The following is a 24,169-nucleotide window of genomic DNA, read 5'->3' as shown; positions in this document are numbered from 1 at the left end:
GATCTTGATCCAACCCCGCGACCCAGGATCTTTATGCGGCACCGACGACGTCGACGTTGATGACCGGATTAGGAATTATGAGCAAGTCGCAACCTACAATCGGTGGGACCCGACAGTAACACTCGCTAATGTCGGTTTATACCTCAGTGGGACAGCCCGCGTCTGGTTTGACACTCATGAAACGGAGCTGACCAGCTGGGATCTATGTAAGCAGAAGCTTCGTGACCTATTTGGTAAACCAATTGGCCGCCAGAGCGCCGCTTCGAAAGATCTCTCCTGTCGCGCCCAATCTGCCACGGAGTCGTACGTGTCGTACATACTTGACGTTATCGCCCTTTGCCGCCGAGTTGATGCCACCATGACCGAGGCGGACAAAGTAAGTCACGTTCTGTAAGGCATTGCTGATGATGCTTTCAACTTGCTGGTCTTTAAGGACTGCTCGACCATTGAAGACATTATCAAGGAATGCCGGCGTTTTGAGGCACTGAAGAGTCGCCGCATCGCCCAACAATTCATACGGCTTCCAAACACGGCCGCTACATCGTCAGCCGCGGATGTTCAGCCGCCCAATCAGCAACCGACCACCGATAGCCTTGTCCACATCGTGCGTCGTGAAATTGAGGCGGCGTCGCCGCCTTCTTATTTCGCAGGCCCTTCCGACGATTCCCGACCGACAGTCTCTTTAATTCGAGCCGTCGTGAGGGAAGAGCTGGCTAACGCAGGACTCCAGCCTGTTGCATCCCTGCCTCACCCTCGGGTCAGTTCTGTTCTTCCGCCTTACAGAAATACAGCAAAGTTGCGCCGCTATCGTGATCCGGCCCAGTGGAGAACCCAGGACGATAAGCCCATATGTTTTCATTGCCACGGCGTTGGACATATTTCCCGTCACTGCCAGTATCGCCAACCTTCTTCCCCTCGCTCATTTTATTTATATTCGCCGCGACGACAATCGGCCCCTGCAGTTTCCCGCTCGTAACAACTCACCGCTCCGAGACGCTCCTGTACCAACCCGCAGCTCCAGCAGTTCACCTTCTCCGCACGATCGTCGTTCCCGGTCCCCTCTGCCCCGCCGCTATTCATCGCCGCACCCCTCTGGCCGCTCTTTCCAGGAAAACTGAGCAAGCTATGCTGCTCTCGGAGGTGACGCTGCATTGGACCCACGACCTGCAAAGCCTCTTTTAACCTTGCCCACGCACGAGAACCAACTTGCCGTAGAAGTGGATGGCCTACCCGCTACAGCCCTTATCGACACCGGTGCACATATTTGTATCATGAGAGCTGATCTCCGTGAACGCTTGCACAAAGTGCTCACACCTCCAGAGTCCCGCGTTGTGCGTGTCGCTGACGGCGGAACTCCGGCCGTGCTTGGACTGTGCAACGCACGCGTGAGCGTCGCTGGCCGCCACACTTCCATGTTTTTCATGTTCTTCGCCACTGCCCTCATGACGTAATCCTTGGAGTCGATTTCTTGACTGACCACTCCGCTGTAATTGACTGCTCGGCTGGTGTCGTTGATCTTGACTTCCCCGCTTCACTAGACGCTCCTTACGTTGTCCAGAGCCAGCTCTCTTGTGCCGAGTTTGTTCGTTTGCCGCCCCAATGCACTCACCTGTATTGTCGCTTTACCTTGCCCCAGTGTATCGGATGGTGACTATGTGGTTACTCCGTCTACCTGTGTCCTTTTGTCGCACAGGCATTTCCTTTCCCCACACTGTTGTGACTGTTGCGACCAACCAGACTTGCCTGCCCCTCTTGAACTTCGGACTCTGTGCTCAAGTTCGTCCCCAAGGCATAGTTTTGGCCACCGTGTCACCATCAGATGAGTGCCAGGCTTCATCACTGTCACCTGATCCTACGTCAGCAATTTTGTCCGCTGACGAGCCCACTTCTCCGTCGGCACAGAGAGCTATCACAAAGATGATTGGCCCGGACCTTCTGCCCTACCAAGTACGCGACATCCGTCATTTGCTCGTTACATACTCCGACATCTTCGACTGACGGCCGTTCCTTAAGTCAAACCTCTCGTCAAACATCGCATACATACTGGCGATGCGCCTCCGATTCACCGGCGACCTTATCGCTTGTCACCATTCGAGCGCCAAGATATTCAACAAGAGGTTGACAAGATGCTTTCAAAAGGCATTATTGAGCCGTCGCGAGTCAATGGGCTTCCCATGTTGTCATAGTTAAAAAGAAAGACAACAGTTGGCGATTTTGCGTTAATTATCGGCATCTCAATAAGATCACCAAGAAGGATGTATATCCTCTTCCACGAATTGATGACGCTCTGGATTGCCTTCACGGCGCGACCTATTTTTCATCCATCGACCTGCACTTTGGTTACTGGCAGATCGCCAGTTTCGTGCGGCTGGGCTACAACTTAATTCTTCGAAATGCCACTTTGGTCGCCGCCAAATTACCATCCTCGGGCATCTAGTCGATTCAACTGGCGTCCGTCCCGACCACGCCAAGGTTCGTGCTGTCATCGAGTTCCCTGTACCAACTTGTGCCAATGATGTTCGGAGCTTTGTGGGCTTGTGCTCGTATTACTTCCGATTTGTCAGAAATTTTGCAGACATAGCCCGTCCACTAACAGATCTTCTAACACTAACACTAACAGATCCACTAACAGATCGCCTGCCTTGGTGGAACGAGGCATGCCAAAAAGCCCGCAAAAAGCAAAGCAAAGCCTGGGGATTACTTCGCAACTCGCCAGCAGCCGAAAACGAGAATAATTTTAAACACGCAAAATCGCAAGAACGCGCAGACGTGCTAAGAGAGAGAGCTGGGAAAAGTACATCTCCGGCATAAATTCGTACACCGATTAAACGAAAGTCTGGAATAGGGTAAATTAATTAATAGGTCGGGAGTCACATCCCCTACCGTTAGTAAATAGCCAAGGTGATAGCCTGGAAGACCAGGCGGATAGTCTAGGAAAAAACTTCGAATCTGTATCGAGTGAATCGCATTATACACAATCTTTCCTGAAGTTCAAAGAACGCCAAGAGCGGCAGCCCCTTAATTGCAAAGATTCATTAAATGAGGCTTACAATCGACCATTCAGCTTAGCCGAACTTAAAGTATCTCTCGCTTGTTGCAACAACTCGGCGCCAAGTGGCGATCGTATCATGTACGAAATGATTAAGTACTTACACCCCGAAACACTGACAACACTCCTCTCTCTTTTTAATGCCATGTGGGCGGCTGGGTGTATTCCGGCCTTGTGGAAAGAAGCCATAGTCATCCCGATTCTTAAACAAGGCTAGGACCCGTCTTTAGCTAGCAGCTACAGGTCAATAGCGCTAACAAGCTGGCTGTGCAAGTTGTATAAAAAATGATAAACCGGCGCCTAATCTGTTTCCTAGAAAATGACAAAATACTAGATCCCTTCCAGTGTGGCTTCCGACAAGGTAGGTCAAGAATAGACCACCTTGTTCGCATCGAGGCAAACATCAGAGATGCGTTTATACATAAACAGTTTTTACTTTCGGTCTTTCTAGATCTAGAGAAAGCGAACGACACGACATGGCGCTTCGGGATTCTGCGAGATCTTTCCGTGATGGGGATCCGTGGAAATATGTTAAACACAGCCGAAAGCTACTTGTCTAAACGGACGTTTCGCGTAAGAGTGGGCAATGTTTTATCTAGAACATTCACCCAGGACACTGGCGTGCCACAAGGGGGTGTGCTCAGTTGCACACTCTTTACTGTAACAATGAACTCCCTGTATACAGTTATTCCACCCAGCATGTTTTATTCTGTGTATATCGGTGATGTACAGATAGGTTTCAAATCATGTAACATTGCTTTGCGAACGACAGGTGCAGCTTGGATTAAACAAACCGTCTAAATGGGCTGATGTAAATGGATTTAAAATAAACGCAAAGAAAAGTACGTGTATACTTTTCTAAAACAAAAGAGGCATGACACCATTGCCAAATCGCAGGATTAATGAAGAGGAACTATCCGTGAGCAGTGAACACAAATTCCTGGGAATAATTCTAGACTCTAAGCTTACCTTTATCCCCCATCTTAAATATTTGAAGGCAAGGTGTCTGAAGACGATCAACCTTTTAAAAATTTTGTGGCGCTTAACATGGGGTAGTGACCGAAAATGCCTCCTGAACTTGTACAACAGTCTTGTACGCTCACGCCTTGATTACGGAGCTATAATTTATAATTCCGCAACGCCAAGTGCATTAAAAATTCTAGACCTCGTTCACCATCTGCGCATCCGCCTCGCGACCGGTTCTTTCCGAACAAGTCCAATCCAGAGCCTCTACGTAGAGTCGAATCAGTGGCCACTTCATCTGCAGCGTTCATATAGAAGTTTTACATATTTTCGTAGAGTACACGCGAACATTGAACATCCCTGTTATTCAACCATAAACGACATGACCACTGCCACACTCTTCCAAAATCGACCTGCATTGAGAAACCCGTTCTCTTTGCGTGTGAGGAATCTTAGTGAGGAAATGGGTGTTCCGTTGCTTGAACCCTGTCCTATGGCTCCAGCGAAACTGTTACCGCCGTGGCAGTGGCAGCTCATAGAGTGTGACAGATCGTTCTTAGAGGTCACTAAGCACGCAGCAGAGGCACATATCAAAATGCATTTCCTTGAACTCCAGTGCAAGTACACATGCACAGAGTTTTATACAGACGCTTCTAAGACACGTGACGGGGTGTCTTATGCAGCCGTCGGACCATCCTTTTCGGAATCCGGTGTACTGCACCCGGAAACAAGTATCTTCACGGCTGAGGCCTATGCACTATTGTCGGCTGTGAGGTATATAAGGAAATAAAAACTTCAAAAATCAATCATATTTACAGACTCTCAAAGTGTCGTAAAAGCTTTGAAGTCACCCTGTAAACAAAAAAATCCTATACACAATTAGCTCTATTCCGTACTGTGTAGAGCGTATGTCGTTATATGCTGGGTGCCTGGCCATAGAAGCATCGAGGGTAATGTGCTAGCTGACCGAATGAGCACGTCAATAACATCTGTAGAATTAATAGTTGCGAATTAATCCTACAGCTGTGGTTTCTGCAACAGATTTGAAACCTTTCTTGCGTAAGAAACTGCGAAGCCATTGGCAACGCCTGTGGGATGCAGAAACAAATAATCAGCTTCACTTGATTAAGCCACAGTTAGGTTTCTGGCCCTCCGCAACGAGAACACGGCGAACTGATGTCCTATTCTGTCGTCTCAGAATAGGGCACACATTTGGCACCCATAGTTTTTTGCTGACCGGGGATCGACCACCAACCTGTATTAGCTGTGGTGAGAGGCTAACCGTCCTCCACGTTCTCCTGGAGTGTCGGGATGCCAAAAGATATAGAAAAAAACTTTTTCCTTTAGCTTACCGCGATCATGTCCCTCTGCATCCCAATGTGTTTCTTGGTGAGGAACCGCTGTTTAACACCAAAGCAGTCCTCGGTTTCCTAAATGACGTGGTCCTGCATGTTATAAGCCCAATAAATTCATCGCGCATCCTCTCTCCAGAGGATGCCGCTGTGATATTAGTTTTGTATAAGCACATGCCTCCAGGCCCTTGTGTTTCAAGGGCTCTGTTTAGGTAGTAGTGTTTCTTGACAATTTTTTATCAGACATATCTTTTATATCATATCATTCTTTAGCAATGCATCTTTTATGTTCATTGTAAACGTCACTAGTCATTGCCATTATCTTATTACATGTAGATTTTACGCACTTTACAGCGGCCATTTTAGGTCCCTTTACAGCCACGTCACATCTACTTCAGTGAATTCATCACTTCACTGCGAACTAACACTGGCATGGCGCTCTTTGGCCATACCTCGCCCTTGCACCACTAAACTCCAACAATCATCATCATCATCACTTACGTTTGGCGTAGATTCACACGCAGGAACAATGGCAGCAGTTGTCTGTCACTGCTTTAAACTTGCATGCTATGCAGGGTTAGAAACATTGTGATTATACAAAATGTTCTTTTAGATCAAACACACGACAACCAATTATCACGTGTTACGACTTAAAAGTCGTAATGTGTTGGCATTTTAAAATTTGTGGAACTGCCTTGTCTCGTGTTCATTATTTGGAACACACTAAAGAGAGGATCTTAAAATTTTCATAACGTCACTCTTTAGCATCTTGCATAATTAGTCAAGGCTTTCGTCGATTTTATCAAACATACCTGCATCTGCTATTGTTAAAATGCGCTGTTTCAATGAGATTTCAGCCCATCTTGCCCTGGGCATAGTTCGTCTTCGTCTAAGATGGGAAACAACAGGCGGAGTTGGTAACTTGCATGACTGCAGCGTTGAAGTAATTGTGTTGGAGACAATATTATTAGGACAGCATAGTTTTGTCGGCCATATTATGGCTATTTGAATTTACTTGTTTCTGATGATTCGCTGAATAATTTTCTTTAAAGCACTTCCAGATACTCCTGATGCGTTAATTAGAGTACTGAATGAATCTGGATATAACGCCTGGCCGATTCTCAGCGCACAAAACGTCTTCAACTCCACTAATTGGACGGATTTACTGCGCCATATGGACATTTCTGCACTTTTCTATGTGGACGTAGATAAGAAAGGATACGCCAGGAAACCGGTGTTTCATCACGAACTATACGTGAGTTCTTCAGCTTTTATATGAATTTTATAAATGTCAAAACGTTTTATCATGATTACGGAACATAAAATTTTAAATGTTTTTAAGCCTCGAAAAGCTTCATGTACGAGAAAGGAATTTGAAAATTGTGTTCATTAGGGCTGGTTGATATATGCTGGGGTGGTTAATACAACGTTCTTGTATTGTGCACGCTGTGTCTCAGGCGTGACCAACGGCCTTGCCGACAATACCAAAACGGCTCCTCTTTGAAGACACGTCCCATTACAATGAAGTAAAAGAACACAATTTTGGCAAATGCGAATTTGCATTCAGCCAACGTTGTACCTAAAACTGTTCCATCCAGTGTTGTCTTTGTTGTTTTGCTGGTTTGTGAAATAATAAGTCAGTTGTTTCGGTATTATGTATGTCCATGTACACAGAGATACTCTTTTATAATCAGATACATACAGAATGTGGAATATAAATATACAATTGTGAATACAGTGGTATACAGAACTGTATAAACTACACAGTAGCTGACGCTAAGAGAATTCTTCTATAGAGAAGAGTTAAAGGTAGCCTTGCTATTCTGGCGGTAGCCTGTCACGGCAGCTGCACACGACGTTCAAACTGAGTCGGTGGCTGTTGAAACTTCGTGGGTGGGCCAGGCAGGGCTGGCACAGCCTTAGTTTCCATGTAGAAACTGAAGGCACCCATATGAAATTAGTCTGAAGGCAATAGTGACCAGTTCGAAGTTCCAAAACCGTGCATAACCTGGCTGTATTCCACGTCCTCTCATTGTGCAGGAGAGAACATCAAAGGTCGCAATGCTTAACGACTTCCTTTGGTGCGGTAAACAAAACCCAAGCATCGTGACTTTAAAATAGTTGCATTCGCATACGTTAGTTTCCCTTTCAGGTCATTGTTTGTCCTTATGGAGCTCTCTATATCAGTGGTGACACTTTACGTGCTGTCTAAACTGGGATAGATCCCCGATCGAGTCATTCGCAATTGCAGAAAATATTGGCTAAACAACGTCCAGTCAGGTTCTTGGCAATAGTCAATGTAGAAGAGTGGCAGTAGCGACTCTGGTGCTGGAATGCGGGGTGTATTTATACGCACCCCGGTATTCTGTGACTGCTAGCCTTAGAGGTCAGCCCTCAAAAAGAACAAGCCCGGCAAAGCCCTTCAGAGTGCGACTGAATCGGTCTATTTACAGTTTGCCTGGGGGTGGTACGAAATGAAATGTCACAGCGAAGGTAATTGTGGACTACTGTCGCTAATAATATTTTTGGAATCCCCATACCATCTTCATACTTTTCTCCGAATCTCGTTGGGGTGGCATAGTGGCTACGGCGTTGCACGGCTAAACCCAAGGGCGCGGGAACAAATCCCGGTCACTGCGGTCGCATTTTAATGAAGGCTAAAATGCACAAACGCCCATGTACCGTCCATCGGGTGCACGCTAAGGACCTCCAGGTAATCAAAATTGTTCAGCCGTACGCCAGTTTGGCGTGTCTCATAGTCATATTGAAGTTTTGGCAAGTAAAACACGGAAGTTTTTCATTTACTTTTGTGAAATTCCTTGCAAATGGGCAACCAGCGCTGAAACTTCGCGTGCCAGCAGCAGCCCCATAACACACAGCCTAGCGAGCGGTAGCAACAGTTTTCAGCTGCACATGCTGCGATTTCGCGTTATCAATGCCATCGCTCCTCTTGAGGTACATGTGTACAGGTTTTGGCCTCACTGGGAACACGCGTGATAGAACGTATGAGCGCATGCGCTTTTCTCCACAGCGCATCAGGTATGACCGTATGGCCAGAGCTTGGCTCCATGCATAGAACAAAAGCAAACGTTGATACAGGCGCGTGTCTGTTATCATCCAAAATGTGGTACCCTTTTCGTGGCCGCCCTATCGGATGGTGTTAGCATATTTCAGCTGCACACCCAAACTGCCGTAGTGCCTCCTGGCCAGCGCTTGTTCCCCATATAGGAAGTAATACCGGCCTACTCTGCTACCCTGATTTGCTTGACCACCAGATGTGATCGCAGAGTCGAGACTTCGTGAATATTGTGCTGTGTTGGGAAATATGTTGAGCAACAAGGGATGACAGCATCACCAGTTTCTTTACGCGTAGCAGCATCTCACCTATCACGAAGATCTGATTTTGCATATTCGACAGCAGGTTGAAGGCGCTCTGGAATGCTTTTATGAAATGGCCACGACAAAGCAATGCAGAGCTTCACTTGCGGGAAAGTCGTCGTCGGATACTGTCTGTTGGAACTGCTTTTTCATCACACACGTCGGCAGAAGGCAGACGATTCCTTGCTCATTCTGCTATGTACTTCCTGCCTGTGTGGGAATCTGACAAGCGACAGAGAGCGTCAGTGACGACGTTTACAGATCTGTTTTTGTATTCAATCGTGAAAGAATGGCAAAGACGGCTTGAACCGCAACCTTCAATCCGAAGAGGACGTCGTCCTGACCACTGAAAAGAGAGTAGAGCAACTAATTGAATTCCAGCTAAATTTATCGGCAGAGTTGCTTGCCTGGTTGGCACGATTAATTAGGCTTCGAGGTGCGAATCCGACCGAAAAGTAGATTTAATAAACCTTGCGTTTTGCAACGAACTCGCATCCTTCTTCAAAGGGCTAGAGACTAATGGGGGTGGGGGCAGCTTCTACAAGTCCTTCATAATAGGGAGACGAATGGTTTTTGTCTCTGTTGGCAGGATTTGGGTTTTCTCGAACACAATTTTTTCGGTATGCATCTTCTGAATGTACGTTGCGCCACGTTCATTGCAAAAACGAAAATTATACACGAAAGAATAAGGCAACCTAAAAATGACGCCAGTACCTTATTTCGCGTACGCTATGTCATCGCCGAACAGGAGTGAGCTTCAAAGGCGTGAAAAAGGCGCCATCAAACGCAGTACAAACAAGTGGAGAAACAATGTAGAAACAAGTAGAATGAACAGAACAGGAACAGATTACTCATTGACAGCACAGCCAGAGCATATGATCGAAAGAGCAGAAGTCGTGCCCACATTTGGAGCACGATTGCGGGAAGTTAGAATCTATCCGATTGAGCGCTCTGGGGGTGAGGTACGATCTCGTCTGTAAGAGCCTGAACGTGACACACTGAGCCCTGTTTAATTTTGGGTGAGGGGGAGGGAATTTCCTTCTGCTCAGTCTGTAGTGGGATGTGATCTCGTTAAAGGTGATAAGAGGGTCTTTAGGGGAGCAATCCTGTGAGAGAGCTGGGCCGTTAGCCCGGGCGCGGTTCGTGAATTCACGCGCTAGGCAGTGGGCCTGCTCGTTGGGGTTGCATCCCGCTTGATTAACTACGCCTTTAACGTGGGCCGGGAACCAGACGATGTGGTGACCTCCTGTCTCGTTATCCGCAGTGTTTTCAAGAGATTTGTTTACTAGGCTAGCCGTGTGCTTAGACACTAGGGCTGACGTGAAGGCCCTGACGGCAGTGCGTGAGTCGGAGAAAACAGTCGTTGGGCCTTTGGCAGCGTTAAGGGCCAAGGCTATCGCGGTTTCCTCCGCCTCGTTTGCGTGCTTAGTGCAAACGGATGCAGCACTAATCAGCGTTCCGCGCGCGTCTACGACCGAGATTGCAAACCTGTTTTCGCTGCCGTATTTGGTCGCGTCAACGAAGAGTGCATCTGCCCCGTACGGATTAACTCTTTGAAGGACGGCTTTAGCCCGTGCGATTCTTCGGCCCTCGTTATATATCGGATGAATGTTTCTCGGTACGGGATCGACCGTTATAGCTTGCTTGGCTTCTTTGGACAGGGGGTATCTGTCGAGCGGCGGTTGTATGGATGATATATCTGCTTCGTTTAGGATTTTGTTACCCGGCTTAGTTAACGAAAGCCTGGTGATCTGTGCAGTGCGATGTGCCTCGATTAATTCGTCGATAGTATTGTGAACACCAAGCTCCAATAGTTTCTCCGTGCTAGCGCATTGTGGGATGCCGAGTAGTCTTTTGATACCGGACCTAATGAGCGTGTCGAGCTTCCTCTTTTCTGCTTTACTCCAATTGAGGAAAGGCGCCGTGCAGTTAACGTGACTGATAAGGAAGGCCTGAAAGACCCTGAGTAGGCTGTCCTCCTTGAGTCCCCCCTTTCTACTTGTAACTCTGGCAAGTAGCCTGAGTATATTGTGCGCCTGTGCGCCGAGCTTCTTTAGAGCTTCTGCATTACATCCTTTGGCGTTCATTAAATGTCCTAAAATTTTGATGGAGTCCACCCTCGAAATGGGGTGTCCTTCTCTAGTCGTAATTTTGACTGGCAGTGTTTCCAGAGGCTCAAGGTTCCTAACGCCTTGCCTAGCCTGCCTGTAGAGTAATAGTTCGGATTTGCTGGGCGAGAGCTTTAGTCCTGTGTCTGTGAGGAACTCCTCCGTCACCTCTATGGCCCCCTGTAAGGATTGCTCTAGTTCGGCCAGAGATCCCCCCGGAGACCAGATTGTAATGTCGTCGGCATAAATTGCGTGGCCCACTTTTGGGAGTTCGGCTAGCCTGTTAGAAAGTTTATGCATGGCGATGGTAAAGAGTAACGGGGATAGGACCGAGCCTTGAGGAGTTCCGCAGTTGCCCAGTTTGTAAGGACCGCCCGAAATCGTACCCAGTCGAAGGAGCGCCTTTCTTTTCGACAGGAAAGAAAAAGTGAAGTTAAAGAATCTCCGCCCTAGATTAAGGGAGGAAATCTCTTTCAGGATGTGCTCATGCGCCACCTTGTCGAAAGCTTTGGCGAGGTAGAGTCCAAGGATGCCTTTAACGTCACTCAATGTTAACTACACTTGCGTCGGCATTTGCTGTGAGATTTCGAGTTCTTCAGGTTTTTATTTGTGTAGCACCTTCATTCACGGCGTCCACATTGGGGGACGGGACCTATTTTTCCCATTTTTTAGCAGTGGTAGCAAGGAATAAAGCACAAATATTAAACTTAGCGGAAGTTTAACATTATGCGAACATAAATTACTTCCATTTTACTTCTGAGTGATATGTATCGTTACAGAGTACCGCATTTGTGAAGGCACTGATGTGTTTACGTGACGTTTTATGTGGCGTATGTCGGTAGCAACCTCAAAGTATTTTTTTAGAATGCTTGCCGCCCATACATAACCTATGCCGGTAATTGGAGCGGGTGATTCAATCCTTTATATGAAGAGACGTAGCATGACTGAGTTTACAGTATTGAAATATTTTGTTACTTTGTAATTATCACGACTATCGCAAAATGCGCAAAGCGTCATTCTACCACCTTGACTTGCTTTCAGTGGAGTTTCAAGTACCCTGGCATAAAATTGTTTACGTTTCACACAGCGATCGACAGTCGATCATAATTCATCACTGAAGGGGGTAGGTTCTAGTCCCAGAACGTAGCTGTATTTTTAGGCCTTTGTAGATGATCGTCATACTTGAACAAGCTTCATTGCTACGCTTGCACACAAACAGTACAGTAAGTTTGCTGGCACCATCATTCGTACCACAAGTCAGCGTATATGCCTCATGTGTCGTGCATATATCTATAATAGATAACTGCATCATGACTTTGCACATGTCTTCAAGGTTTTTTTTTTTTCTTGTAAGGAACAACTGCGGAACCGAAGATAGGGATAATCACGGCCCGAGATAAATAAAAATAATGAAAATGAACGTTCTTGGCAAGGCAGGATTCCAACCCGGGTACCCACGTTCCAAAATCGAGCGTCATAACCACTGCGCTATACACCCTTTTTCTTTGTTTATTGCCTTTATTCAATTCGCAACGAAGTCATTCCATTCGACATGATAATGCTCCTGGGCCTACATATTATTTGGCTGTCAAGAAGGGCCGATCGTCATGCAGATCTTGACGCGAGGCCAATAGGAGTTACTTTCGCGAATCTGTAAGCAGAATGGTTCAAGTGTATAAACTTCAAGAACCTGAACCAGGCTGGCTTGTTAGGTTAGAAGGGCTGATGTACATGCCCGAGTTTTGTTTCCCTTTTCAGCCCTTGATGGGCTGCTGTGATTGTACACTGTATTTCTGCGCTTTACACCCATGCTTGTAGAACGTGCATTTATGGGAACCATATGGTTGCATTGTAGTGACGGCTGCAACAGAACTTCCTTTGGGAGAGAGAAAGAGAAAATGAGAGCGAGAGAAAGAAACAAAGAAAGAGAAAGAAGGAGAAAGAGAGATAAAAAAGAAGGGGAGAGGGAGAAAGAAATACAGAAAGAGAGAGTGAGAGACAGAAAGAAAGCGATAGAAAGAAAAAAAGAGAGAGAAAATGAATTATACTTTCTTGGCGAGGAGGGATTTCAAACCGGGTACTGACGGCCCGAAGCCGAGCGTCATACCCACTACGCTATACCCCCACGCTTGCAGAGCTCCTAGCATAACCAAACTCAACTCAGATGCAGCCAAGGCCGAACCTAGCTACTACAAAATTCAACCTAGCTACACGAGTATAGGCCTAGCTACAACCAAGGTTAGACCTCGACATAGCCAAGTTCAACCTAGGTACTACCAGGACACGCAATCGATCGGCCAGCTTCGCTGTGTCTCGAGCTTTGCGCGGCCTATTGCAAGCTTTGAGCCCTTAACAGCTTCGCTGTAAAAACGGCAGTCTTCGATGGTCGTGTCCGCATGTAGAAAAAAAAAACTCTCATTGGCTGTATGCTGTATGTTCGAGTGAAAGCACGGCAGAGAGCATACGCGACCTCTTCCGTCGCGAGAAAGGCCGTGGGGGTAAGGGAGGGAGGGAGGGACGTTTAGCTGCGGCACCAAATGCGTATCTTGCGACCGGGCACAAGGGCTTGAGTCGTCTTTCACGGATCCCGAGGTAACTTTGCACAGGCGTGTCTGGAGCTTAAAACACGAACGGGACATTTGACTTTTCCGCGATCATTTCTTGTCTATGTCACAGGTCATATATTTAAAGAATAAATATCACCTTTCCTGTGGTCCGGTTTGCTGAGATGGATTTGCGTCTTTTAAATTGTTCTTATAACACCTTTCGAAACAGCCATAATCACGTGGTTCTGAAAACCGCCATTTATGGGGCGAGCCAGCAGTCGTGATGGCGGTCGGTGCACTACACAAGAATAAGCGACCAGGAATTTACCGAGGACACAGTGCTGCGTCCGTGTTACTTTCTGGTTTTGGGGTCTTCTTTTGATTCGTTGAACCTCTAATGCCATGAAAATATAGTACAAGAAGTGGGTGTACAATTTCTTAAGTGGGATAAATAGAGCAAATTTTGATATAGCTCGTTTGAATAGCTTTGAGTGATCCGACAAAAATGGCAAGAGTGGTTTTTTGGCTCATGTTTTATTCAACCACACATGTGAATCGCCAGAAATAAAATCCTGATGTTTATTAATCTTACTGAGCGACCATCAGGGAGTTATTGCGGTTATCGATAGCAGGTTTAAGCCTATGCAGAAAACTTCTGTGAGCATCAATGCGAAGACGTGGGATCGTTCCCCGCCTGCGGCCAGTTGTTTTTCATCCATTTTCATTTTCCATAAATTTATTATTGCTTTCATTCAAATAGTAAATACGAGTAATTTCCCCTATGTTGTCCTTGGTGCCATGGTTCCTTGGCGTCTTATGGTATGATTATTAAAAATCGGGCGCCTCGGCTCCCTTTGTTCTCGTTCATATATATATACGAGGTGTGTTCGAAAAGTATCCGACCTTTGGCCAAAGGAAACAAACTGGCATAACTGGAGCGTTGGAAACCTAATCACCCTGAAAGTAGTCTCCTTGGAACTCCACCAACTTCTCCCAGCGGTGCTGCCATTGTTGTAAGCATTACAAGAAGGCCTCTTTCGGAATGGAGTTTAGCTCAGCTGTCGTTGCAGCCATAATGTCCTCTCTTGTCTGAAATCGCACTCCTTTCAATGGCCTCTTGATTTTGGGAAACAGCCAGAAGTCGCAGCGGGCCATATCAGGAGAGTAAGGAGCCTGTTGAGCTACAGTAGTCTGGTTTTTCGCCAAAATGTCTGAATAAAGTGCGAGGAATGTGCAGGAGCATTGTCGTGATGGATGCGCCAATTTCCTGTTGACTACAATTCCGGTCTCTTGCGCCGCACAGCATCACGTAGGCGACGGAGGACATCCCTGTAGTACTCTTTGGTGATTGTTTGACCCTGTGTTGCGTACTCGTGGTGTACCACACCGCGCGAGTCAAACAAAGCAGTCAGCATCACTTTTACGTTGCTGTGCACTTGGCGGGCCTTCTTTGGTCTGGGTGACGTGGAATGTTTCCACTGTGACGACTGGGATTTGGTTTCCGGGTCGTACCCGTACACCCAAGATTCGTCACCAGTGATTATGGTGTTCATAAAGTCGGGGTCCCTGTTTGTGGAATCCAGCATGTCCTGTGAGACTTCAACACGAAGTTGCTGTTGCTCCATCGTGAGCAGCTTCGGCAGAATTTCGCCGCAACTCTCTTCATGGCTAAATCTTCGGACATAAGGGAATGTGCACAAAACGTGCTGATGCCCACCTCTGCCGCAATTTCTCGGATAGTCACACGACGGTCTCGCATCACCACAGTGTTCACTTCGGCAATGACCTCGTCATTTCGGCATGTTGATGGCCGACCGGAGCGTGGCTCGCTTTCCACCGATGTGCGACCGCCTTTAAATCGGTTGTACCACTCCTTTATCTGTGTGCTGCTCATAGCATCGTCACCGAAAGCAGTCTGAATCTTCCGAATGGTGCCCACTTGGCTGTCGCCCAGTTTTGGCAAAATTTGATGTGGTAACCCTGCTCCGGTCGCTCCGTCATTTTCATTGCAATAAAAAAACCGACGAGAGCACTGCGCACTACCTCACTCAAACGCTGCGTCCCAGCGACTGACGCTATCGGCAGGTGGGAAAAAATTCGCGCATGCGCACGAAGTCGGACACTTTTATAACAGACCTCGTATATATTGTCACGTGCTTTGTGAGAGAACGGGCGACACGACGTTTATTGAGGGTAGCGACTCCTGAAAAACACGGCGCTGGCAGCTGGCTATCGAGCGGGCCGAGGAGCACGCGCACTTCTTTCTTCTTGTCCGTGCCTGCCTCTTAGCACAGACCCACTACTGTTGGTGGCATTTCCCCCCTTCCTCGGGAAGAGCATCGGCTCGTTGCTCAAGAAGCGGTGTATGAAAAGGAGGGAGAAAAAGCGTGGTCAAGGCAGGTGCTCGTGCAAAGGACACAATGACAGCTACAGGAAACACAAAAGCACAGCAGCGGGGAAGCGCGACGGGCGCAGTCTGAAGAAACAGAGAGGTTGCAAACAGTAGCGTAAGTAGAAAGATGAATAAAAAAATCATAATCACAAACGCGCAGCATATTCTTTCATGCGCACAACGTGAACTATGTCAGGGCGAGGTTGTTGTCTATATACGCCGTGTTTGCGCCGCACTGTCTGGAGCGACTTCGTAGTTCACGTCACTAATGCGGCGCAGCACTTTGTATGGGCCAAAATACCGGCTAATCAACTTTTCCCAAAGGCCACGGCGACGAACAGGGGTCCACACCCACACTTGGTCTCCGGGACTGTAGCGCATTTGCCGATGATGGATGTTATAGCGCCGTGCATCTGCGGGTTGCTGCTCAACGATGTGCAGCCGCGCGAGCTGGCGGGCTTCCTCAGCGCGCTCAGCAAATTCTTAGGCGTCAGTCGTTAGGTGCTCGGTGTCGTGACACGGAAGCATAGCGTCCAGCATCGTCTGAACTTCGCGGCCGTAAACGAGGCGAAATGGTGCGAACCGCGTCGTCTCTTGTACGGCGGTATTATACGCGAAGGTCACGTAAGGCAAGATTCGATCCCATGTTTTGTTCTGGACGTCCATGTACATAGAGATCATGTCTGTGATGGTCTTATTTAATCGCTCCGTAAGTCCATTGGACTGCGGATGGTAAGCAGTCGTCTTTCGATGCCTGGTGTTGCTCAATTGAAAAATTTCGTCCAGGAGCTGTGCCGTGAACGCCGTTCCTCTGTCTGTGATAACAATGAATGGGGCACCATGACGCAATACAATGTGACACATGAAGAACTGCGCTACCTCAGAATCCGTGGCTCGTGGGAGCGCCTCCGTCTCGGCATAGCAAGTTAAATAGTCAGTGGCTACGATCACCCACTTGTTGCCGTTGGTTGACAGAAGAAAAGGCCCAAGGATGTCCAAGCCGACTTGGTCGAATGGCTTATGAGGTGGTTCGATGGGTTCCAATAACCCGGCGGGCTTCAGGGGTGGTGACTTTCGTCGCTGACATTCACAGCAGCCTTTAACATACTGTTTGACGCTTGCCGCAAGCCCGGGCCAGTAATGCATCTCGCGCACTCTAGCAAGCGTTCGCGAGGAGCCGAGGTGGCCAGATGTAGGCTCGTCGTGGCAAGCGAAAAGAATATCATCCCGCAAGTCTTTGGGAACTACTAGAAGGTAGGCTCGGTCATTCCGGCGGGCGTTCTTCTTCTAGAGCACATTGTCTCGTAGACAGAAGGACGTCAAGACGCGACGTAGATGGCGTGGTATGGATGTTTGACGGCCCTCGAAGTGGTCGATGAGAGGTCGAATTTCAGCGTCGTCACGCTGCCGTTTGACCAAGTCCGACGTAGTAAGGGCGCCCAGGAAGCCGTCGTCGTCCTATGTCGACTGACAGATTCGGCGGCAGCACGCGACAACGTGTCGGCGTCTTCGTGCTTGCGGCCAGACTTATAAACTATAGTGACGTCAAATTCCTGAGCCGCAAGCTCCACCGTGCCAGTCGGCCTGAAGGATCACGTATGTTAGCCAACCAACATAGAGCACGGTGGTCTGTCACCACTTTGAAGGGACGGCCATAGAGATAAGGGCGAAACTTCGTGATCGCCCCGACGACGGGGAGACACTCTTTTTCTGTAGTAGAGTAGTTCGCCTCGGCACGGGACAGCGAGCGGCTAGCATAAGCTATTACTCTTTCAAGGCCGTCTTGACGTTGGACGAGTACTGCGCCAAGGCCGATGTTACTGGTGTCAGTATGCACCTCGGTGTCAGCCTCTTCGTCAAAATCAGCCAGGACGGGTGCTGACTGCGTGCGTTGTCGTAGTTCAGCGAAGGCCGCCTTTTGCTCATGTGTCCAGGCAAATGGCGTGTCATCCCTGGTAAGGCGAGTCAGGGGTTCCACAATCTGCGAAAAGTTGTCGATGAAGCGGCGATAATACGCACACAAGCCCAGGAAGTGTCGGACGGCCTTCTTGTCGGCAGGAGGAGGAAAAGCTGCTACAGGGGAAGTTTGTCGGGATCGGGTCGAACTCCTTTGGCGCTGACGCCGTGTCCGAGAAACTTGAGCTCTTTATAATCAAAGTGGCACTTTTCTGGTTTAAGCGTGAGATGAGCCGATCGGAGCGCTTCTAGCACATGCCGCAGGCGATGAAGATGTTGCTCAAATGTTTCAGAAAAGACAACTACGTCGTCAAGATGAACAAGGCAAGTCTGCCACTTCAATCCAGCGAAGACAGTATCCATCATTCGCTGGAAACTTGCTGGGGCTGAACACAAACCGAAAGGGAGCACTCGAAATTCGTAAAGGCCATCGGAAGTCACAAAGGCCGTTTTCTCGCGGTCTCGTTCGTCGATATCGATCTGCCAGTATCCACTTTTCAAATAGAGTGACGAAAAGTACTGGGCGCGCCGCAGTCTATCTAACGAGTCGTCGATACGTGGCAGTGGGTACACGTCCTTTTTAGTTACGTTGTTGAGCTTCCGGTAGTCGACGCAAAAGCGTAGTGTTCCGTCCTTCTTTTTGACAAGAACGACCGGAGACGACCATGAGCTGTTGGAAGGTTCGATCACGCCGTCTTCAAGCACCTCTTGTACTTCGTACGAATCGCTTCGCGTTCCTTTGCCGACACGAGGTAGGGCTCCTGGCGTATCGGGCGTGCGTCGTCGCATGTGATGACCCTGTGCCTTGTAACTGAAGTCAGGCGTACCTTAGACGAGCTTGCGAAGCATGCCCTAAATTCAAGCAAGAGCTCGTGCAGTGCTGCCTGTTTGTGTTGAGATAACTTTGAATTAATGTCGACGTTGCCCAGTGACTTGCCAGCCATCCCCACTGGTTCAGGGGTAAAACATTCAGCAACGGGTTCTATTTCTTCGGTAAACGCTATCGAAGTACCGCGGAACAGGTGTCGATTCTCGTTACTGAAGTTGGTGACAAGCAACTGAGAACGGCCATCACTAAGCTGTAGCACACTTCTAGCAGCAGAAACACTGTGCATCAGTGGATGCGATAAGTTACTTTCAGCGACCACTTCACCTTCGCGCATTCCACCGCACAACACTTCGACTACGACACTGGTTAGCGGAGGAAGCGTAACACTTTCGGTGGAGACACGAAGGGCGTCGTCTCGACGCTTGTGATCGTACCCGTCGAGAGCTCGGTCTGCTGAGAAGGTGACTACACCTCTCCGTAGGTCAATAACAGCGCTGTATTCTTGCAGAAAAGCAATCCCGAGAATGACGTCACGGGAGCATGCGCGTAGGACAAGGCAGCTCGCCACGAATGTCGATCCTCGAATCCGAACTCTTGTCGCGCAGGTTCTCAGTGGAGTAACGACATGACCGCCAGCCGTACGAATCTGCGAGCCATGCCAAGGGGTAATTACTTTCTTCAGAAACGTCGCCAGCTTCCCGCTTAAGATAGAATAGTCCGCACCGGTATCTACTAAAGCGCTAACCGCGTAACCGTCAATCACCACCGGTATGTCCAGCGAAAGCAGGTCATTCCGTTCATCTGCAGTTGACGTCGGATCGGTGTCTTGGCTCGTTCGCATCGATCGGAGGTCTTCAGCGTGTCGACTTCCAGCGGCCTCGCCCCCAAAGGTTGCTGTGGTTAGTTCTCCCGGCGGGGACTTGGCGATCGTGTGCCGGAATATCGCTGGGGCGGTGCTGAAAATCGCCGCGGTGACGGCGAGCGTGACTGTCGTCCGGTAGAAGGTGGCATGCGCTGTTGAGCAAACTAATCTTCTATCTCCCGAGGTCGTTGGCCAAGTCGGGGTAGCGATGAGTAGGTGGAAAAGCCCCGCAACCCGAGACGTCGGTATGAGCATTGGCGGTACAAATGATCTGCCTCACCGCAGTGGAAGCACAGAGGCCGGCAGTCCGGTGTGCGCCAAACATCCGACTTCCGAGGGGTCTTGCGTCGATCGTCGACGTAATATACTGGTTGCTCCTGTGGAAACACAGCGGGAGTAGCGTCGGAGGGAAACGCTGGAGGCGCGCGTCGTTCTGCGAAGTATTGTACCGGTTGGGCAGATGAAAGTGTAACCGGATGAGCCACGTGAACTAACAGCGGGGGTGGTGTAGGGAGTCTCAGGGCTTCCGCGTAGGTCGCACGGCGGTGTTCAGTCGGTGCAGGCGCGGTGTAAGCAAGAGGACAGGTGGACCGAAGCGCTTGATGAACTTCATCTTTTACGACACTCTCAATAGAGCTCACCGCCGCTTGTGACGTGCCGAAAGCCTTCTGTATTTCTTCGCGCACGACAGTGCGGATTAGTTCGCGGAGGTGGTCATCGTTGCTTCTGGTGGCCGTGAAAATATCGGTGGTGGATGTCACGTTCACTTGCCGCTCGTAGAAATTCGATCGTTGCTGAAGCATCTTCTCCATACTTACAGCCTCAGATAAAAATTCGGCGACAGTCTTCGGAGGGCTCCGCACAAGACCAGCGAAGAGCTGCTCCTTCACTCCTCCCATCAGGTGACGCAACTTCTTGTCCTCGGTCATTCCCGAGTCTGCTCGTCTGAAGAGGCGCGTCATATCTTCGACGAACGTGGTAACACTTTCGTTGGGAAGCTGAACGCAGACCTGGATTGCTCGTTTGGCTTGTTGGCGGCGATCAGCACTGGCGTAGGTGTCTAGTAACTGACGGCGGAACTCACGCCACGATGTCAGTGGCTGCTCACGGTTTTGGAACCATGTGAGCGCGCCGTCTTCCAGGCAAAAGTAGACACTTCGAAGTTTAATTACGTCGTCCCATTCGTTGTATTCGGCCTCGCGCTCGAAGTCGGCCATCCAGTCTTCGACGTCCTCGAAGACCTTGCCATGGAACGACTTTGAAACCCGTGGATTCTGAAGTGTGTAGCGGTTCGTCATTGCGGCGCTTTACATATGTTGAGATGGTCTGAAGCGCTGCGCGGTCTTCAGGCGGCAGTCCCCGGATCCTGCGGCTGGCCCGATGGACCGGCGTATCGATTGGCACGGGGGAGTGGTTCCACTGCCAGAAGGGGTCTGCGACATGGGTGAGGAATACCCAGCACCTCCACCACTTTGTCACGTGCCTTATGAGAAAACGGGCGACGAGACGTTTATTGAGGCTATCGGCTCCTGAAAAACACGGCGCTGGGAGCTCGCTATCGAGCGAGCGGAGAAGCACGCGCACTTCTTTCTTCTTGTCCGTGCCTGCCTCTTAGCACAGACCCACCACTGCTGGTGGCAATATATATATATATGTATATATAAACTCGCTTACAGCTACAAAGTAACGCATTTATATATATATATATATATATATATATATATATATATATATATATAGAAACTCGCTTACAGCGACAAAGTAACGCACAACTGTTCTTCTGTCGAACGTGTCGCAGTATGCTGTCTGTTTGGACACATATCTAGTGGCTCATAACCAGTAGCCCATGTTGTCTGCTCGGCAACACAGCAGGCAGCACGTACCTAGTGGCTCAAGATAGTAGACAACTTGGATTGCTTAGCATGATCCACTGTGCTACACTCAGCGAAAATGGCCGAAGTAGTTGAAGAAAGCCTATCCCTTCAACCGAACACTTCGCACCATAGGGGGAAGCTTCGCAAGACAATGGCCGCAGCATATTCGGTGCAGAAAACATAGTTGCAGGAAAATGAGTCCTTTGCCATGTAAATTTGTTTTGTCGTAAAATTGAGGCCGAAGACAACAGGCCGAGTACACTTCAGCATGTCCACATGCCACAGCAGCTAGATGCCTCATGTGATTAACAAATAGAGTTAACTAATCAAGATACCAGCGTCTTAGCTAATTTAACCGACATCAGTCTACTGATTTCGCCAATTACTCTCCCATGATTTCTGGTAAATTTCACATGTCTGTTGCCTTCGACTTACTGGTGGACAAATCTGCGATGTATTTTCGCCGTTTTCTTGCAACTGAACATACAAAACACACTGAACAAGTTTCAGTAAGTTTTCAAGTCAGATAATATTTTTATGTATATTCTTCTTACTGTAAAATTTTGCAGGTAAAGCCCATGCCCATTCTAAGTGAACTAGACAAGGTGCCGAATATCAATGCATTAATAAACAGCACTATCAAATTCCTAAACCCAGGAATCACAATTTCAGTGCTTGAAAACCTAACTAATGAATTGGTGCAATTCTCAAAGAATGTGAGTATGCAATTTTTTACTCATTCAATAGCAATACTAGCCAATTTGGTTGCCAAGTGGCTGCTACTGAGCATGAGGTCCCAGTGGTTGTATCCTTACTCGGTAAAATTAAAGAACATTCGTGCCTAGCGGTTCGTGTCCATGTTAGAAAACTGCCGTCTATCTAAGCTCATCCGGGGTTTTATTACATCATCTCTCATGAGCTCCGAGTACCTTTAGGACGTCACACACACACACACACAACTTGCGCTTGCAAATTTCCTAACTTCATCACGCCACGTAGTTTTCTGCCGTCCTCGACTGCGCTTCCCGTCTCTTGGTATCCATTCTGTAACTATAATGGTCCACCGGTTATCCATCCTGCGCATTACATGGCCTGCCCAGCTCCCTTTTTTCCCTCTGGATGTCAACTAGAATATCGGCTATACCCGTTTGCTCTCTGATCTGCACAGCTATCTGCCTGTTATTTAACGTTAGGAATCAACTAGCACAGGACACGGGTAATTCGAGACCGCAGGGAGAAGCCTTCCTCCTACAGTGGACAAAAATATAGGCTGATGATGGTGATGATGCTGACACACACACAAACACTCAATCAGTTAAATAAAATTTGGAGCTTCAGGTGCCAGAACCACGATAAGAGTATGATGCACGTCGCAGTGGGAGACTGCGGAATAATTTTGACCACGTGGCATTCTTGAGCCTGCACGTAAATTTTAAGTACATGAGTGTTTACCATTTCGCCACGATTAAAATGCGGCCACCATGGGCAGCATAAAGCCTGTGATCAAGAGCTCAACATCGCATTGCCATAGCGACTGGGTGGCTGGGGTGGGTAATCAAACATTAAGTATTTGTTTTGGTTTCTTCCTGGGCGTCCTTTTCTTACGACCTGATTAACCAATGTTCACTATCATGCAAAATTCCGAGCCATGCCTTTTTTAGACTACTATCAATATTGCACATAGTGTAAACACATTGCGGAAATACTGTGGTAAATCTGTAGTCAAATTTTATCCTCCAGGGTAAAATGATTCAACAAAGCTCATGCTATCTCTTATGAAAATAAAGACATCTATAGAAAAGGACGAGGAAGACAAATTGGAAAGAAGTGCGTGTCCTGGTGGTAGTTGAAGTACAAGCGCCTCTCGAATGCAGCCATGCAGGCAGGCAATAACAAAAAAGAAAATGTCACATGCCTGCGCGACGCGCGCCACTGAGTCACAGCGTAAGCTGGAGGACCGGCTCAAGAGTAGCTCCAATGTCGGCGCTACGCACAACAGGGTCTTTGCCTCGTTTTCGCAAATAGAGCTGAACAGTCCGCCCGGAGTCAACGGCAAGCTGCGTCTTGTAGTGCTCTCTGCAGACCAATCTGCTGAGCCAGATGATGCCTGGTTGCAGTCGCGCACATAGCTCTACGATTCGCTTCTTCAGCAGCGGTTCGTACCTTGCGAAGAGGCGCCATAACGTGTACCGAAGAGGTATCCAGAATACGTGGCGCACATGTCGCATCCCTTGACCCGTGGCACGGTACGTTGTTGTTGATGATGATGATGATGGTTTATTGGCATCCCCTTCCAAATGGGGCGCTGACAAATATTCACCTAGCCTGCTTGAGTTAACCAGGTCTAGCTACATGCAGCATGCAATTGGTATATGCAACTGCTACATGTCGGCACACGTGGTGGAATATTATCGAACTGCAAAGCAACTTTTGTATGCATCCAAGCTAAGCGGCACGCATGTTATATGGCGTGTTAAATGGTACAATACGATGCTAATTATGATGATCATGATATAATGGCATTACCTTTGAAACGGGACGGTCACAAACAGTCACCTAGCCTGCTTGAATTAATTAGGTGTAACATACATGTTTTTCATTACATCAATATTTATACATCCCCATAATCTTCTTTTCCTTCCTCAAGACTTCTCCATGTACCTTGTAATGCTACCTATGCAACTGGTACATGGCGTGCTTCCTAGTGCAATAATATGCTACTGCAATGCAAAGGGTGCACTATAGATGCTAAGCGGCACGCATCTCACACCGCAAGACAAGTGGCAGTATACGATGTTAATGATCATGATGATTGATAGACAACTACCCAGCTTTATTTAATCAGGTACACGTATTTTTT

The 24,169-nt window shown here is 48.2% G+C and overlaps 1 protein-coding gene across 1 annotated transcript in view; it reads left to right on the top strand.

Annotated features, from left to right (window-relative positions):
* LOC119433589 (neprilysin-1-like) overlaps window positions 1-23,438 on the top strand; it is a 56,430-nt gene extending 32,992 nt beyond the window's left edge. The window contains exons 5-7 of the mRNA XM_049659043.1: window positions 6,417-6,619; window positions 21,879-22,025; window positions 23,253-23,438. Of these exons, the coding sequence (XP_049515000.1) occupies window positions 6,417-6,619; window positions 21,879-22,025; window positions 23,253-23,438 (536 nt within the window). The remainder of the gene's footprint in view (window positions 1-6,416; window positions 6,620-21,878; window positions 22,026-23,252) is intronic.
* Window positions 23,439-24,169: the final 731 nt, after the last annotated feature.

This window comes from Dermacentor silvarum, chromosome 11, assembly GCF_013339745.2.
Source record: "Dermacentor silvarum isolate Dsil-2018 chromosome 11, BIME_Dsil_1.4, whole genome shotgun sequence".
Taxonomy (NCBI): domain Eukaryota; kingdom Metazoa; phylum Arthropoda; class Arachnida; order Ixodida; family Ixodidae; genus Dermacentor; species Dermacentor silvarum.
Note: the sequence above shows the minus strand (reverse complement) of the source record. Positions and strands in the feature narration are given on the sequence as shown.